General features: G+C 40.2%; 1 protein-coding gene across 5 annotated transcripts in view; it reads left to right on the top strand.

The window, feature by feature from the left end:
- Positions 1-19,143, top strand: part of stom (stomatin) — an 80,146-nt gene extending 61,003 nt beyond the window's left edge. For 2 of the 5 annotated variants that reach the window (XM_071465279.1, XM_071465278.1), the window contains exons 3-8: positions 8,373-8,482; positions 8,786-8,858; positions 11,801-11,883; positions 12,104-12,307; positions 14,859-14,993; positions 15,542-17,067. In XM_071465279.1, the coding sequence (XP_071321380.1) occupies positions 8,373-8,482; positions 8,786-8,858; positions 11,801-11,883; positions 12,104-12,307; positions 14,859-14,993; positions 15,542-15,730 (794 nt within the window). In that variant the 3' untranslated portion in view covers positions 15,731-17,067. Of the gene's footprint in view, positions 1-7,150; positions 7,374-7,990; positions 8,060-8,372; positions 8,483-8,785; positions 8,859-11,800; positions 11,884-12,103; positions 12,308-14,858; positions 14,994-15,541 lie in introns of those variants that run through there. The other 3 variants (XM_071465280.1, XM_071465281.1, XM_071465282.1) reach the window with 3 other exon arrangements.
- The last annotated feature ends 37 nt before the right edge of the window (positions 19,144-19,180 follow it).

Raw genomic sequence — 19,180 nt, 5'->3', positions numbered from 1 at the left:
ATGATGATGGGAGGAAGGCGTCGAGGGGAAATGGAAAAAGAGAGCACGAGTGTGTTGGCAGGAGAGGACAAGACGCAGCAGAGGGGGGCTAATCTGCTGTTGCTCAGGGTCTCGGGGAGCAGTTTGGTTATTTTGAAAGCAGGTTAGCTGAGGAGAAAGCCCAACGTCCTGTGTGCTGACCTTCCATCCCTGGGGTCAAAGCACCACATCTTGGTTCTTTACTTCCTCTTGAACAGTTCTGACACACCAACACCAACATTTCCTGCCTTTTCTCTGCTCTTTTTTTTTTAACCTGCTTTCACTTTTGTATTGATTAAAGCAGAAAGGGAGTGCGTCTTCCTGCTGCACAGAATAGATTTATAGAGTTATAGATTTGATTTGCTTTGGCTGGTGTAGTTGGTTGGAAAAGACTGGGGTAAAAGCTGTGGGTCACCTTGAACTGAGAGTAATGTCTGTTTCGATCTGGTTCTCTGCGGCGCGTCGAGGGACCGGAGGCATTTTCACATTGTTTCATTATGAGTTTTTGCTCCTCGCTCTGCCTCCTGAACAATTGTTTTCTTAGTTAGGCTTCTTGATACAGTACCCAGAGGCCCCTAAAAACAACTGAGCAAATATTTGGCAATTGCTCGAGCTGAAATGATGATTATGAGCCAAGGTTTGGCACGACCACAGGATGCAGTATCTGTGCCACCACAACTCAAACCTACTGAGCTTTAATTGGACTACAAATTCTCCAAAGAGAGCGCACGCAATCCAGTGTTTCCCTTGTTTAATTTCGCTTTTGTGAACTTTGCAATTACACGGCGGTAGGTAGCGAGGCACCTGTGTGTCACAAATTAATTGCCTTGCAAGTTTGCGTTGCAGCTTGGCTAATTTACGTGGCGATATGAGTGAGAGAAACACAGCGCAATGTGCCATTCCTTCAGCTGTAACAATCATTTTGACTTGTTTTCGCTGCCTGGCACTCAGCATTTCAATTCATCTCAAATACACAAGAACAATGGGAGGAATTTGCTCGAAACACACACACACACACACTCATTGGGCTTGTTCACGTCTGCCTGAGAAGCACAGTTACTTATTCTGCGCATAACAACTCTACCCCTCAGATTCTCCTCTTTCAAGAATCCCATTTGATTTGATATTGGCCAATGAAATAGTAGAGGGTGAGAGGCAAGTGAACAATCAATCTTTGTAATGTGATCCATGGATTGAGCGCGGTGAGTAAATGTTTGCACAGGCAGCCATCCAAGCCTGCAGTCAAACGAATTCTGCAGAAAAGGAATCTATCCAGGGCAGGCCTCTCTCTTTATCTCTCTCCTGCCCGACAGCAGCAGGTTATCAAGCACATTATATTCCAGCGCTCTGTGCATTTTTCATATAGGCTCGCCTTTTATGTTTTATGTACGCCAGCTCAGGGGAGAACAGCTGTGTGGGCGCCGCATCCTCTGTAAGTTTAGAGGGAGAGAGAGAACTCATTTCAGTGGGAGAAGTGGAGCAGAATGCCAAACGCAGCGAGCGCGGTACCTGCGAACAAACAGGAGCTGCAGACCAAGGCCTGCCTCAGCTATTACATTACCATAATACACGGAAACAACACCTCGCATGCTGTTACTGCAGTAATTTGAAAACAGATTGACAGGATTTACAAGTTCTCAGCTTATCTTCGCTGTGACCTCTGTGACCTCTATCTTCACTGTCAACTTTTGGAGTAAAGTCATATGTTGCAGGCTTATTCACAGTTGTTGCAGACTTTTCCAGGATAATCTGGTATTATATATAATAATGGAAATTGATTTTTTTTTTATATTGCATTTGAATCTGTGGAAATGTAGCCAGACTAAAACAAAAGAAGAAGACTATATAGTGTGATTTTATAATTGACCTTACTTGCTCTTTCATGCGGAGTTGATAAATCCCCTCAGGCTTCTCCTGTGACTCTCTGTCCGTCTGTTAGAATTTAATACACTTCTTCTGCCTACGGAAGATCTCATTGGATGAAAAACCACAGTGGTAATAGAACAACAGCTCTTTGAGAAACAGGCTACGTTGTGGATTAGTTTATGTGCTTTCTATAGGAAATTTAATACCTTTGTTTCTGCTAATGTCAGTCAAGGATCAGTGAAAAACAAATACATGTAAATAACAACATACAGCATGCAGATTATGGTCTTAAACAATAAAACATACAAGTGTTTTTGAATTTTTCTTCACACAGTTTAAATGAAGCTTGTATTTCACAAGATAATATAAGATTATACAATATTTCCAGATTAAAAAAAAAAACTCTAGGAAGTCTTTTTCACAGGTCTTCATACAAATATAGTTAAACAAATAAACAAGACCCATTGTAGTTTTATGAAACTGATATTTATATAGTGCGTCACCTACAAAAAAGGCCGTGTATTGCTTTACAATTAGCTTTTAGTGATTGAATGTGGCATCGTTTTTGTTGATCAGTTAAAGCAAGCAAAGCTTTATAGTGACTGACTTTAAATGTCTGAACCTGTCTACATCTGAGTGTACCGACCCTCTCCTGAAATATGCTGAACATGATGAAAAAAGACAAAAAGGAGCAATTTTAATGTATAGTTCTAATCTGGGTGGATAGAAGTGAATTAAAATAACGCTCAGTGATTTAGACCCTGGGCAAACACAGTTTTAGGAGGTTTGACCTCTTTTAAGCTCCAGACTGGTCAAAGCGAGATGAGGAATCCTCTAAAGTCACCTCAGAGACTCTCACTTCCCACAGACTGAGCTCCTCTGCTGGAGACACGGGGTGAAACCTTTTTGTTTAGAGGGACATACTGCCACCCAGTGTTACAGGCTGTGAGGCAGGAAAAGCTGCAGTTTGTCCTTTTCTGAGTCCAGCCCCTTCACTTCATTCCCCTCAGCTTTAATGATCCTGTCTGATGTGAAATAAATTACACCAGACAGGATATGTTATAATTACATGGCTGCCCCATGTCATTATGTAATTATAATAAACTACAGTTATAATTATGCATGATGAAATTAATTGTCCTACGTTTGTCCTAATTATGAGACAGTTAGGAAAGTGTGTTCAGTGGTGTTAAGGTGACTGCTGAAACAGGTTCATGTCAATGAGACACACAGTATATCAGTGATGCAGAGGAGTGCTGTGTTTCATGTCATAACCAAATCAGTGCAGAACGTTTGAGTCTGGTTGAATGTTTTTTTTTTTTTGTTAGTCTTCTGCCCATCGATCAGTAAAATGTCTGCCACCTTCAGCAGGTTTCTACAACCTACCTACCACAATGAAACCTTGATGGTTTTAGTGTGTGTGTGTGACAGATGCCAAATGTGTCTCCTGTGATCGGCTCAGTTGCAAACTTGCATCTGTTGCTTGAGATTCCTCTGGTTAAAAAGTGTATGCCACTGTTTTGCTCTTTACACTTGACTTGCCCAACATGTCGTGTTGTCAGTGCACAATGTCTATGATGCTGATTAGATTTGCTTCAAAATTTGGAAAGAAATACATCCTCCCAATCAATCATAATGTTCTTAAAATCAACAGAGCTGATTTAACAACTGTTGGATTTGCTAAAACTTGGTTTAATGATCGTCGTAACACCCAGATCTCATGGTATCAAAACACTGATCGGTCACTGTTCATTTAGGTGCCATTAAAATCTCTTGCAAGACTGCTGTGATATTGAGAACATGCAGGGAAGTACAGCGTTGGACCAGAGCGGATACACAAACCGTCTAAGAAAGTGAATTTGAAATGATGAGTTCACATACTGGCTGGTGACTAGTCATTTATCAATCCGCAAACCTTTTAACAGCATCAACTGCAGAACTGATGCGTCTAATGATATTTGTTTATCAGTATTTGGTACATAGCTGTCCATATACTAATGGACCACAGTATGTGTATTAAAGCCATTGAAACAATTACCCTGTACTGTATATAAAATAAACATCAGTGACCAGCTCTCAGTCTGTTTCTGTTTTACAAAGAGCAGGAATTTGGTTTTGACTGTTCAGAGTCTAATAAAAAACTATTCAACTCATTCTATTTATAAAGCATTTTCTTCTTCAGCACAGTTGAAGCACTGTTTCAGACAGTCATTAGACCTGTTTAGTTAGCTAATCAGTTTACACATTGCTCAGCACTGCTGAGAGTGACAGTGTTAGCAGGCAGCTCACTGGAACCACCTCAATGACCCCTAGTGGCCACTTATCCAATGACTTATCAAACATCTACTGTATAATCTACATCCTGTTTTTTTTTTTTTTTTTTTTTTTTTTTACAGAAAATAGAGCCCCTACTGACGTCACATTTCAGACTTGTATTATTCATGCCAGATGCGCTTATCTATTTTTGGATTAGCACCAAAGAATTGATTTTATATGATCAGTTGATGTTCTTTGATTAAATTTGTGAACCCTAGTGCGTGTCCATCTGCCTGAGATCCTGAAAACACAACAGAAAAAATCGCAAACATTACTGTTTTACAGTAAAACTTACAATTTGCATTATGGATTCATTTAAATGTGCCACTTGCATCCAGATTCTTCTGCATATAGACCTGAGGCGTTGTAAGAACTTGTAATCTAGAACAAGGCTGTATGACTTTGTACTGTGTACTATTGAACTAGCTTCTTTAAGCCCTATCTGTGCATTTTCAGAGATCTGAGTGGGCAGCACAGACTATTTGGCTCTTTATTGATTCTTTTGTTCACCGCAATCCCCATCAGCATGAGGCTGAAACTCTATTATTGGCCAAGAAAATAAGGAGGGAATGGAGAAATGGACAGACAGAGCATGAAGAGAGATAGTTAGGGATGGGGAGCGATAACGAGGAGGGCAAAGTACCCTGTAGGCTTAGCAAAAAGGGTGGATAATAGGGAGCAAGTGTGACCGCAGATACAGTAGCCTATCAAGTGAGAGTGAAAAATGGGGGAAGGATTGGAAATGAGCGAATCATATGCTGTAACTTATCCTCCCAGTTCACCAGAGACCAGAGACACTTTGTTTTAGAAGCAGGAAAGCCAAACTCCAGGTAGCCGCAGGGAAATGGAGGGGGCATTTTTTCACGCTTGAGAGGGTCTTTGCTGCACCTAACTGGCCACACTGGCCACCAGTCCTGTACTCTAGTCCCAGCTTGGTGCTTTGTCAATGTGCTGTGACTAATCCAGGAGGGGTCCCGCATTTTCTCTCACCCTAATTAAAAGAGGATTAGATGGGATGGAGCTCTAGGCCACTCCAACATGCATAGCCACCATCCCTTTTGCTCTCCCAGGATAATCACACTCCCTGGAATTGCCTGGATTTTCTGTACAGGCCACCACCTGAACTCAACGAGCAGGTCTCCCACTGAAATGGTTGGAGCTAAGACTAAAGAGGCTTACAGACATACATCAGTACAAGGGCACTGAAGCAATTCGCCAACTGGTGTTTATATACAACCTATACACTGCAAATCTCCTTCATCTCCACTGTTGTGTTTCATCACTGTGATTATAACATGATCCTGATGGCTTCAGCATCATATGTGTCATTTGTGCATGTGCTGTGGTGATATTTAAAGTCATTACAGTAGTCTATTTATTCTCTTGAAAATTGCTAAATCATAAAATTTGCATCAACTTATTTTAATTTAGGGATGTAGAAAAAAAGTAAATAAGTTGGAGGATTTACTGAATTAAGAGATCAATCAACTCTGAACTGTAAACTGAATCTCAGCAGATAAATAAGAGTGATTGGTCTGTTCTTCAGACAAAATTAGATTTGACTTGTAGGTAGCTTGACTTGATCCAGCCCTCCTGACAGCTACATACCAGCCTTTCAATCCTGCTATGTTGCTGTTAAGAAGACCCCTTGTTATGCTGCCTTTGCTTGTTTACACTGCACCAAACAAAGCTGATATAATGCCGCCCCAGCGTGTGATTTTAGATAGCATGTGGATGTTCTGTTGTGTGACGTGTAACACAACAGTGTCATCATCCTCCCTTTCAAACAGACGTCAATCCGGCTCTGTGACAACCCCTGCTGTTTGCTTAAAGGCAGAATAACAATAACCCCACCCCCCCTCCGAGAAATGTCATGCCATCATCACTCCCACCACTAAGGTGCTCACCATTTGTTGATGCTTCAGATATGTCCTAGTGCATTTGCGTGTCCACAATGACAAAATGCCGATACAGTATGTCCAGTTCTGTCCATGTCTTAAAACACTGCCATCCTCATAGATGTTTGTTGATGTTAAAAGCTCTTTATTCACTCACCACTATTGAAGTGACAAACCAAAAAGCAAATAATTTGCCATATCTGGTGACATTTCTAATTTTTCTAGTGTATAGAAAAAGGCATGGCTGAAGATTATCAGCATCATGCAGCCATAAAGTAGGACACATGACTGGTTTGCAATAGCTTTGCACTAAGAGACAGAATTACAATAGAAAGTGAATTTGGAAGGTTATTAATGGAAGCGGCTGTCAGCTGTTAACTAATCCTGCACCGTGGCTTATAAATAGCCAGCTGAGATGAGCTAGTTTAAAGTGCTGGCTAATTTAGCTGCCAGCTGCCACAGAGAAGAGTGCTTCATTCTCACTGTGTCTTTGGTGTCTGGGGAGACCTTTAAAAATGGACCTCAGAGGCCTCTGAGTGGCCCCTGTGGGTGTAGGCCCCAATCATCTGCAGCTTGATTAGTCAGTCACAGTTTGATTCTGCCTGGAACCATCCACACACCAGCACAAGCCAAATATAGGAGAACATTTCTGTGGTGGCGGCCTCGTCTCATGTGTCTGTGCCATTTGACTTTTTACTTGCAGCTTTGCCACGGTGTGGGAACTGCAGCGCAGTGGGCGTTTATGAAACTGATACAGGACCAATATCTCAGATTTGACAAAATAATCTTAAATGGAAGTCCTGTTAATATCTTTTTCCAAAACTTTCAACCAGCATTTTCTCCTGAGTTTCCTAATCCTGTCTTTTTAGGGTGTGTATAGATTATTGGTGTCATTAATGCACTATGACTCCAAATGTAAACAAAAAATATAAACGCACTTCCAGCTCTATTAGCGGGCTACACCTTTGGTTGGTGGGGTGATGTGTGACAGGAAATGCACCATTTAGCTAGCCTTCAGTAAATGACCTTTGAAATCACCAGTTTTTCGTAAGTGTGTGTGATCAGGCCGAGCCGCGCCCACTTTGATCCACTGCGTCACGGCTCCGCGGAGTCACTCTCACGGTGAAGGAGGGTCTTCTGCTCCACAGCAGCCCACACGACTACAGCTCCTCTAGTCAACACAGTCCTGCCAGTGTGAGATATTTCGTTTAGCGTTAACTATGGACGACGAGGATGTTGCAATGAAAGAAAGAAGCAGACGGGAGCGTCAGTCGGGTAAGGGTCTGCTCGGTTCGTACGGTCCGCTGTCCGGACGGCTAGCAATTAGTGTAGCTCATCGTTCAGCGGTTGAAAAGCAAACATGTATACTAATGCCAGGTTATTTGACTTTTCCATGAACAAGACATAGCGCAGAACTGCTTAAAGACCCGGTGTGCTGGTGTGAAAATCCCAGCGTCAGCAGTAAACAGTAAATCAGGTTAGCAAACAGCGGCCATCCTAAAAGCCGCCGCTAGTTAGTTAGCATGCTAATATTAGCAAGTGATCGATAACCTCTGAGTAACGTTTTAGTTTCGACAAACTTTAAAACAGCCAGCCTAGCTAGCGTTATAGCCGGTATTATCTGAATTCACCTTCAGCCACAGGGTGGGATGTATTTGTTAAACCCAAAGGTAATCAATGTTGATTATTTCAGAGACATTTTGATGTAACCGTTAACAGTTATCTGAGATAAACCGACGGGTAACGACATTAATGACACTGACTCGCTTAAACATCAGGTAGTATTTCTAACATGTATCCGTTCACTCACTGACTTCTCACTGAATGTCGACCTGTAACATTTGTCTGAGTCGCTCGTTCAATGGCGTTTTGACCTCTAACTTTGTCTGTAGGTTCAAGCAGGTATGGTTTACATGATGCTGAAGGTACGAATCTCAGCCGTGAGTGGTTGCATGTCACAGGTAAAGTGAGCTCTGCAGGCAGGGCGGATGGTGTGGGAGCCAGTGTTACACCGATCAGACGCCTACTAGAGCAGTGGGTGTGGGCCTGAATGCACTTGTCATTAAACCTGACTAACCGTGTACATCAGAGATGGATGGAAGCTGTGATTTGACTAAACTGTAGTTCATTTAACAAGATAACATTAACAGTTTAATCTGAATGAATCTGCTTTTTGAACCGCTGTTTTAAATGCACATATATGCACAGTTTCCCACAGACAATTAGAATCATTTGAATTTATTACTGCACATGTATTTGTCTTCTTTCCCCCAGCTTTGGATAATGAAGACGCTGACATTGGCTTTTGTGGCTTTCTGTTGGTCGGGTTCTCCATCCTCCTCATGCTGGTTACCTTCCCCCTCTCCATATGGATGTGCATTAAGGTGAGCTGCTTGTCAAGTTCAGTGTTTATTTTCCACTGTACTAGCAAAGCTGATTGGTATGGTGATAGAGTATAATAGATTACAGAGGAGTGCCCAGTCTGTTTATCCAGTGTTTTTGGAAATTTCCACTGCAGAGTCATCCTCTATTTTTTCTCTATTTATTTAACAGTCTTTGGAAGTTGTTGAACCATTGTTTTGTATTTATTTAATTAAAAAGCATCTTCAGTCAACAGGGTAAATGCTTTTGTAGAAAAAAGAAAAGACTCTTATACAATCATTTGTCTGGTTTTTCTCTGTGTGCAGATCGTGAAAGAGTATGAGCGAGCCATTATCTTTCGCCTGGGGCGCATTTTGCGAGGAGGAGCCAAAGGACCAGGTCAGAAACTATCATTGTTTTTGTTTTTTTTGTTTGTTTTTTTTAATACACCAGCATTTTTTTTTTTTTTACTTCATCATCACTGTACTTCAGACATGTTTCCAGCATGTCTATGTGTATGGTACCTCTGTTTCCCCCAGGATCACAATTCAGTTGTCTGCACATTTGTTTTGAAATTCCACACACTATTTTAGGTGGCATGGACCTAAAATAACTAAGGCACAGTTTGGATTGCAAGCCTAGAGGATGCTGTAAACTGAGTAATAACAGGACATGGATGTATAACTTGTTTATGCTCTGGCATCCATTTGTTAGAGTAAGAACTTTCTAGAAGTTAAATATCTCTGGGACCGGTTGTTTCACAAGGTCATGTTTAGATTTTCTGGTTTTCTTTAGTTTTGCTTAAATGGAGAGTTGTGTTGTCTTTTCCTGTGAAGCTTTTAAACCGGAGGGCTGCACATTTCCTATTGTAAATGTTCTTGTTTTTGTGTTGAGAGCATGAGGAGGAGGACTGACTAAAGTTTAAACTAGCAGTGGAAACCACAAAGATGAGATAAAAGTTGACTGACATATGTATATTTAGTATAATTTGAAAGGTGCATGCTGAGCACAGAGATCATGATAGTGTTGGAGAGAGTGTGTGCGCCTCCTCTCTGTTTATTGTATCAGTTGACTTTTCAACACAAAGTTCATCATCATTTTTAGACCATATTTTCATTGCGAGATCATGCCATTGTGTGACTAATGTAAAAGGAAAGTTGGTTACCTTGATACTTGGATGTGAGTTTGTTGAGCTTTACACGGAGTAAATTGATTTTCTAGCGTGCTGTTTTTCACTAAGTGAATTTGTGGATCAGTTTGAGTTAACACTGACCTCCTACAGTGTAGCTGGAGGAAACCAAGCACTGGTCTGTCTTTGTCCAGTCAGGACTGATTCTGGGGCGTGGTGCCTCTGCCAGAAACAATAGTGAGATGTCACATGACCAGCTTTTCAGATGATCTTGCCGGTCTCTGTTTGGTGACGCAGTTAGACTCCTGATTGATGACTCCTTTTCCCAGCAGGCTTAATGGCGTTGGCTGCTATGACAACTGAGACGTACAACTGAGAGTATGCAGATATACACAGTACAGACCATAAATGCTTGAACAGTGACTAATGTTTTGTTGTTTTGTCTCAGTACCCCAGCACTCTGGGATGAAATGAAACAGTAACAAGGTTTAACCCTGTTACAGTAACAAGGTTTAATGAAACAGTAACAAGGTGTTGACTGTCAGCTCTAAATGAAAGTGTTTACATCAGACAAACAGTGCAGGAATTGGAGCCATATTCATACACACTCCTCCTATTTTAGGGAGGCTATAGTCATTGGACAAGTTAACATAAATTTCAAGTGATCACATTTAATGTTTAGTATCATATTGTTTAAAGGCAGTGACTGACTAAATGACCCACAGACATCAGTATAACTTTGGTATCTTCCCTGTAGATGCTTTGCCTCAGATCTACTGCTGCCATCCTCACCAATTTCTTGTTTCAGAGACTTTTTGTCTTCAGTCTGTTCTTGTTAGTATTTTTTGATCGCTGCTGTGGAACTGGAGGAGTGTGTTTAAACAGTCCTACACTTTACACTTTAACCTCATAGTGATGAGGTGCTGATAGACAAAGCCAAGCAATAGTAAATGCATCAAAATACAGTCAACACACTTACAAACAGGAATGTACTTTGGAGAGCTAAATCTATACTATGGGAGGTTAGGATCTGTTCCTTAGGAAGAAAGTTTTAACTCAAGCCCAAAGGGTACTGATGTTTAGTAGGTGTGGCCACATTCGTAGTTTAATGTATGAAGGATATGTGACTGCCATATGACTGGCAATGCTGCTGCATATGTGTCTGTCAGAGTCTGAATGCCTTTATCATCCTATTCTCAGTGATATGACTTTGTTCTGTAAGGCAGCGTATTTGTTTAAATAAAAATACGGACTCCCACAAGGAATAATTTGCATACATATCATAAGTCACTGTCTCTTTATCTTTGATTTCTTGTTTTTACTGGATCTAAAAACAAGGCAGTGTCCTCTCAAAATGCTGAAATGTGACTCCTCTGAGAGCCAGGGGGGGCCCTTTTTATGACAGCACATGGTAATAATAGCTCTCTACCAGCAAACCTCACATTCCTGAGGCACCGGCAGAGCCAATCCAGCATCTGGTTTCCCATAATGCCCCTTACCATCACCCTCGTAAAACTGGGTTTCCTCTCCATCTACAACAGCTGTGATACAATAGTGACTTAGGACACATCTCCATATATTTTCTTTGAAACAGGCTCCTGAGGACAGTTTGTCATGAGATGCAAAGAGTGTGTTGGAACTTTTTTTGATCAGCAGAGCTTTTTTTAGGGTGCTTATCAGTGGAATTTTCCTCTGCGTCACAGGATGTGTGAAAGCAACTATGGCCTCTTTATATGTGTGATGAGAAGTAAATTGTTGAGAATGCTGGTAATGTCATGATGGAAACAGCATGAAAAGACTGCCGTTGTCTTCTTTTCCCCTTGTGAACAGATGGTTGTGATCTTGCCATTTAAATGCACAATATCCTGAGAGGAAACGCAGCCCATAAGTCTCTAACTGCTGGGGTATTAATGTTTGCTAAATGACTGCACACCTAGCACATGTCTATTTCACTCAGGCACATGCCTAGTAGTGTTTATTGCACTAATTCAATTATTGTGACGTGAAACAGGCTCATGAAAGCTGCAAATATCTGCAGCTTTGCCTTGCTGTCAGCACAGCTGCAGTCTTACAAAGAGAGCTTGACTTGGCCTTCTGTCAGAATTTCATTCATCCCGGTGTGTTCAAACATTTGTGAAGAAGCGTTCTCATTATTGTGTTTACAGTGGCTTTAGTCTTTGTTAAAACTATTTGCATTCTTGTGATTCCACAGGGTTGTTCTTCATCTTGCCGTGCACTGACAGCTTTATTAATGTGGACATGCGCACCATCACCTTTGACATCCCACCGCAAGAGGTACGACATGCACACTTCCAATTACATTAAACAAATACATTGTCACATCCCCTGAAATTCAAAGGACATCAAAATAATTGCACAGACTCTTGACAGAGCCCGCCAGTAATACCGTCTTTGACAAATAAAATGATACAAGTCAAACATTTTTTCCTTCACATCAATCAAATTCTTCCTGTTATTTCCTCTTGTATGTGTTTAATCACTGTCTTGCCCTCAGGTTTTGACCAAAGACTCTGTGACAGTGAGTGTGGATGGTGTGGTCTACTACCGAGTCCAGAATGCTACTCTGGCTGTGGCTAACATCACTAATGCTGATGCTGCTACACGACTATTGGCCCAGACCACCCTGAGGAACGTCCTGGGTACCAAGAACCTGGCAGAGATCCTTTCTGACCGTGAAGAAATCGCACACAGTATGCAGGTAGAGTACAGCAGTAGTTGTACACACTTACCAAACAGTTCATACCGTTGTGGTAGGTTGGCATTTGAACTTTAAATATGCTGGTAATAGTAGTTTATCTAATATGCCATAGAAAGCTTGTTAGCCTTTTTCTACAGCTATACACAGCCATCAGCTCTTGTGCTATGTATGGCTTGGAGATGTTTGACGATCACTCCGGTTGTCCACATTTAGTCTCATCTTCATGTTGTGTTTTTTTATCCAGTACAGATTTCTGAGTTTGATATATTTAAGCTGTTCTGTTTAAATATTACAATGCAAAAATGTGTTATTATTAAGTTAAAGTTGCACTGAATAATATTTTTTTAAATTGGTAATGAATCAACATATATGTGTGGTATGGAAGGTGTTGCTTATAGTGACAAACTCACTGAAAAGAATCAGTTATTTTTGGCCCTGCAGACTCTCAGGCAAAAAAGTTGTTTCAAAAAACACTGAGACACTTAGCAGCTGAGACAGTTAGCAGCTAGCTGGTGAAGAGAGTCAGCCATCTCTGCAGTCAGTGACCAGACTCAATCTAAAGGAGAGTGAATTAGACTGAGACTTGTCAGGCGGACAGAAACACAAATTATCACTCATGTTTCTCTGTCTCTGCTGGATGTGTAAATAGGCATTTTTCATATTGCCTAATATGACTAACAAGCTAACATGTACCATAAAAACCTAATAGATGATAATATGATAATTCAGTTGGTTAGCTATACTTGGCTTTTAACAGGTGTTTGCAAAGCTGCTACAGATAATGAATACCTTGCGACAAATTAACATTTTCATTAAAAATATTTTTGTCGATCTTTATAGTCTTATTCTACATGGATCACTTTAATAGATGATTTTTCATTCTTAGGTTTTAGTAGCTATTTTAGAACAATGTCAAACATGTGCCTATGTCTGTACTACAGAATGAGTTGTCTTATTGAATGTGATATTGTGACGCCAGACTGTCTACAGCCCAGATTATGTAAATATGCTGATGTTCCTGTGATTCTTAGAAAAGAAAATGTAGATGTGCTGTTTTTGAGGTCGGACCCTTGGAAAATGCACAGTGAGGTATTATACAGCAAACATCAGTAACAATAGATGCAGGTAATAATATGAGACTCCAGTAACACAGTCTGACTCTAACAGAATGCAGGATTACGGTGACAACTTGCTTAGAGCCAGGTTTACCAGCTGCTTAATACATCTATCACCTGAAGTGTGCGTCAGTGTCAGTTACACCAACAAACTGTAGTGTATAAGAATGTAACAGCTATAAACTAAGGAAACCTCAGGGAACCGTGAGTGAACTGCAGTTAATTGTTGTTGCCTTTGAGCTTAATTATTTATTTATTCATTAAACTTTTACTTTCAGTTTACATCAAGCTACTGTAAAAGATAGAACATTTATTTCTCATGCAGATCCAGTCAGATGGTTTGTCTTTGATCAAAAATCTATTTTTAGGAGAGCTCATGTTAGATGGATAAATTTGACAGCCCATTAACAAGTTAGCATTAGTCATGACCAAGTTGACTTACTTTTTAGGCTTTTGACAAAGACCAACTCTTCATATAAAGTTTTTTGTGATAAATTTCCTTTGAGTCTGCCCTTTTACACTTTTCACCAGTTTTATTAGAACCCAGCATTGCAGACAGAAGCTGCCAGCTTTCATTACTTTAAAAGTGAAGATGCTGGGTGTCTGAGACCACATCTGCACATACACTAATGTGTGTAAAGTTTTTTGTGTGTCAGCCCCCACACTAGCTCACCATCCCCACTGAAATACAATGAAGAACTTCCTCCTCCTGTGGTGGTTTGAAAATGGCAAAGTGCATATTGGCTTTCATCTGGCTTGGAGCAGGGTTGAGTTAAGAGGCCATTAACATGTTTTTGAATATACAGCATGTAATCGCACAGGTGATAACTATAAATATACGTAGTGACAATTATTGACAGCATGAATATAAACACAGTTGCAATTACACATACATTCAAGGAGCTTGCAGAGCAAGGCTTAGTCTTGTACCTTCCACTTTTGTTTTCACTGTAGGAGGCTTTGTTTGATTTGATTTACCAGAACAAGAACAAAGTGCCTTTCTCCAACACAGTCACTGTACTCAGAACAGAGACCAGTCTGTTTTAGATGATCATCAGAAACATCCTTCATAAAGGTTAAGATCAGACTTGCAATCTGCCACTTGTAGTAATATGATGTTGGTTTTGGTTTTTCCAGAAAGTGTAGCTTTTGGATTGTGTATTGTGGTGTGACAAACATGCAGCCTGGTGGAGCTCCATCTGCTGGACAGTTTAGAACAAACCAAGATAGTTTTTAAAAAAGAATGGAGGGAATTTTTTTTTTTTAACTTAGTGAGAATATCTGGGATAAAAAATGCGTGTTGCCTGTTTCTATCCAAAGTGGACAAGTTGAGATCAGTGGTTAAATGGGGTTAAAGCAGACTTTACGGGTGTGTAGTTTTATGACGGCTAACCCATTACAGGAAATGTTTACCACTTGCCTCTGTGTCCTCTCAGTCCTCTCTGGACGATGCGACAGATGACTGGGGGATCAAGGTGGAGCGGGTGGAGATCAAAGATGTCAAGCTGCCCCTTCAGCTCCAGAGAGCCATGGCAGCTGAGGCTGAGGCCAGCCGCGAGGCCCGAGCCAAGGTAAGGTGGTTCTTTGTGTTTAAAGTAGGAGGTCCTCTCAAACCGCACAACAGTCACACAAATTTGCACATCTGGGCTGCTGTTTTCTCTGATGTGAGTGTAAATGATGGCTAAAGCTTCATCTAATAATGAAGACAGTTTCCTAAGGGCAATGTCAAGTTCGTGGAGGAACAATACCCAAAAATAGAAACTATGAAAGCAAACACATGCAACATAATTAATGTGTATTTAGTAATTGCTCCATATTATTTCTAGATATTGGTATTGATTGTGAAAGCGTTTGAAATGTCACCCTCCCTTTCCCATGCTTCATTTCCCTTTATAGGTAACATTAGCTTCTATGTGAGCTTCTATGTCAACTTCTACTTGATGATTTGAGAAAAATCACATTGCGTTGCAGGGTGTTAACATATTGGTCTACTCCAACTTAATCATTTTTGTTTATAGAGTATCTATACCTTTTAAAGAAGTGATGAAAGATTACAGAAGAGCTTTCTTCCAATGAGCTGTGAGAACAAAGCTCTCTGTCCTTGTGTTTCCTTCTCAAGGTGATTGCAGCGGAGGGAGAGATGAACGCATCACGGGCGCTGAAGGAGGCCTCCCTGGTGATCGCCGAGTCTCCGTCAGCCCTGCAGCTGCGCTACCTTCAGACCCTCAACACCATCGCTGCTGAAAAGAACTCCACCATCATCTTCCCGCTGCCGCTGGAGATGATGCATGGCTTCATCAAACACTGAGTCTCCATACGCATCATTCACACGTACACACTCACACAACACATATTTACACACACATATTTAGGCCCTGTGTCCATTAAGCATGTCTCTCTAAATGTACAGTGCTAACACAATGGTTTAGGAAGTTGTGATTGTGGGTCATGACGCACCAAGCTGTCCTCAAAACACTAGTGGTGACCAGCACCAACTGTTTAAATGCCTGTTATCACCTCGCCATCTTTGCATTTAAACACACCACAGATTATAGTCGACAGCAGAGCCACATGCAAGTATTTTGTACACCTATGTGAGAGGAAATAACTCCACACAAAGAAAGCTGTCAGGATTTGTATTCTAAATAGGCAAACTTAAACATGTGGGTATTTGTTTTTTTCATTCCAAAGTGCCAAAATAGAAAAATTTTAAATAGTCAGCCAAAGACAATGGTATCAAACACACAACAAAATCTACACCAGTTACACACTACACTGTTGTCTGCCAAGAAATGACCAAAGTAGGTATTTTGCCGTAGAGTATTTAGATTTGTTATTGTGAATGACACTGATCTCCAAAGCCATAGTGCAGAATGTTCAGGTGTTACTTGTTTTTGTCTTTATGTTACACCACAAATGTAGAAATAAAGGTTCCCTGACTGTCAGCATAGAGTCAGAAGCAAACCTCCTCATCATCCGTTTTACAAACACTTGAAAGGTTCTAGCTGGATATTACACATGCACACATACCACACACACACAAATACACATATACATACATCCCTGTATTATAACTACTATCTCCTGATGATGTGGCACTACTGCAACCACTGCCACTACCATAGTGCCATTATCATTTTATACCCAGAGTTATTTTCATCACATCCATCCATGTATCTATGTTTTCTATTTGTTTGTTGTGCCATTATAGGTTTTCACAGAATTTTGGTGTAAAACCCCAAAACTTAGTGCTGAGGTTCAATATAACCACATCCCCCAACATACAGTATATGCTTTACTGTATGTCATTTGTTTCATTCTCTCTTTAATCAGGAGAGTGAAAGACAGAAACAATGACATGCTGGTATAAAAATCCTCATAGCCTTGTAACAACATCAAGTGTTGTATATCTAGCGAATGTTGTGTGTGATCAGACTAAACTGTTAAAATTTTGAAAGGTGCAGATGGATGCAGACAAAAGCTGTATTGATGTAATCTTTAAATTTTGTGTTTGGCAGAATTAATCACATACTAACCAGCTCCAGAGGTATGCAGAGGTCTTAAAATAACCCCTTCAGCAAGTAGAGATTGGCCAGTGACATACAAATAGTACAGGAACACACACCCACCCACCCACCCATACACGTAACACTCTGTTAAATAAATGTTTTTCTGTTGCCGTTACTGCTGTTTCAGGTTACAAGCTAAAAGGTGGTTGTGAGGTCACTCAGATTCTTACTGGTTGTCAGACTGGATGTTGCTATTATATGTTTACAGTGTGCTTTCTGTTCATACACAAAACATGTAATATTCAGGCTGGTGGACAAAATATTATGAACACTTTTATCCTAAGTTGACTCAGCATCCCTCGCACATAATCAAAAAGTGAACCTTATCAGCCACACAGGTAGCACTGTGTGTATTGCAGGGCTGTAAGATGTTCCTGTTATTTTGTCCACCCCCTATCTGGGTTCATTAGTCTGCTGAGGAGGAGCAGATACTGAAATTTATTGCAAATCTTTCAGCCAAAAGCCTTAACTTACTGCCATCAATTATGTTACAGTCTAATATGACATTTCTATGCATTTCCAAATGGAAATAACTGAGGGTTTTGGGTATCTTTTTTTTATCAGCAATATTTTATCACACATGATCTATATGCTCTCTCACAAGCCAAATAGTATATAGTTATTATATTTTTCCTCCTTTTGATATATATAAAGGATATTAGTGCTATAAATGTACATTACAGTATCTAGTGTATGTCTGACTTAGAAGTGTTACTATACATACAGTAAAATATACATATATATATATATATATATATATATATATATATATATATATATATACACACACACACATGCACGCACAGACAATAGGGCTGCACAGTATATTGTTTGAGCATTGTTATCGTGATGTGAGCACATGCAATGTCAAATTAACTCAAACACGACATTCTACAACTTAAAAGGCTGACACAGGAGTGATTGTCACTCTTGTCCCATCCCACCCCCACAAAAATACTTTTGTCCCGTTCCAATCCCATGACAGAATAAAAAAATAATAAATCTCAGTGCCAGAGGATTAACTCCTTTCCCATCCTGTCCCATTAGAGGACTTTATTTTGACAATGGCATTCTTTTGTTTCCCACAGGTTGAGAATTTACTTGTGGTGGGTGGCGCCTCATGTGACTTATGTGCATGCAGAGTCATGCAATTTAGAGGGGGAGACTGTAACCCAGGTTATTTTCTGCAGCTACAGTTTACAGATATCCCCTAAACGCCTGACATCCAGACTTGGTAGAAGCTACAATTTACCAGTGTTCCCTAAACACCTCACACGCAGACAGGTGTGTGGCCAAAACTTTAGTTCAAAAATAGTTGTTATGGTCCCTGTTGCTCCTTGTTGGGTTTTCTTTTCCTGTCCCGTCCCAACCACGTGATGAATACTTAATCTGACTCTCATCCCACAGGAATCCCACGGGAATCCCTTGACCCACTGGATTCCCAAACAATGGTCAACCTCTACCATAACTTTCTTGCAATATTGCAGTGTCACTATTTCCAATATCGTGCAGCCCTGATACATATTGTGTTTATGTGTGTGTGTATGTGTGTATATATGTAATTGCAGCCTTGTGAATTATTATAGTTTTGCTGTGGGGTGGAGGGTTTAAGTTTGCTACAAGTGAGCCCAGGTTTAATGTAGTCTAGATATTATTAGAAATTTCTACTTTATTTTTGTGATGGAATCTGAATCCTGTTACATTATTTTACTACAGTAACTTGTATATTTGATTTACTGCTACGTTGCTACAGCTATACTTAGCCTTTCATTGGGGGAACCATTTAGACCTGCTCTTAGTTGAGTTTAAAGCCTGTTACAGAAAGCAGAGAGGTGGTCACATTAAGTCACAGCATGACCACACTGTGATGCAGACCACTGAGCAGCTTCTCTGCTTCTACTTTCACTTTAGTCATTCAACTTTTAGTAAAGAGAGAAAAGCCTCATCTTGTGAAAAGAAAGGATTTTAGTTTCTGTGTTATTTTTATAAACTAAAACATGAAATTTTCTTAAAGCTTTATTCAGGATTTCTGGTTACATTCGTTTTTGCAGCCAACTACTTTTTTGTACACTTTGCTAATGTTTGACATGATTTTATCTCGATATATTACATATATATCAAAAGACTTGAAATAAAGATCCAATTAAAATCATTTTTTTCTATGGATTTCATTCTTTCACAACAGTGCT

This window comes from Trachinotus anak, unplaced genomic scaffold (genome assembly GCF_046630095.1).
Source record: "Trachinotus anak isolate AG129_WGS33_773 ecotype Australia unplaced genomic scaffold, CSIRO_AGI_Tana_v1 ptg000028l, whole genome shotgun sequence".
NCBI lineage: Eukaryota > Metazoa > Chordata > Actinopteri > Carangiformes > Carangidae > Trachinotus > Trachinotus anak.
This window is presented reverse-complemented; position numbering and strand designations above follow the sequence as displayed.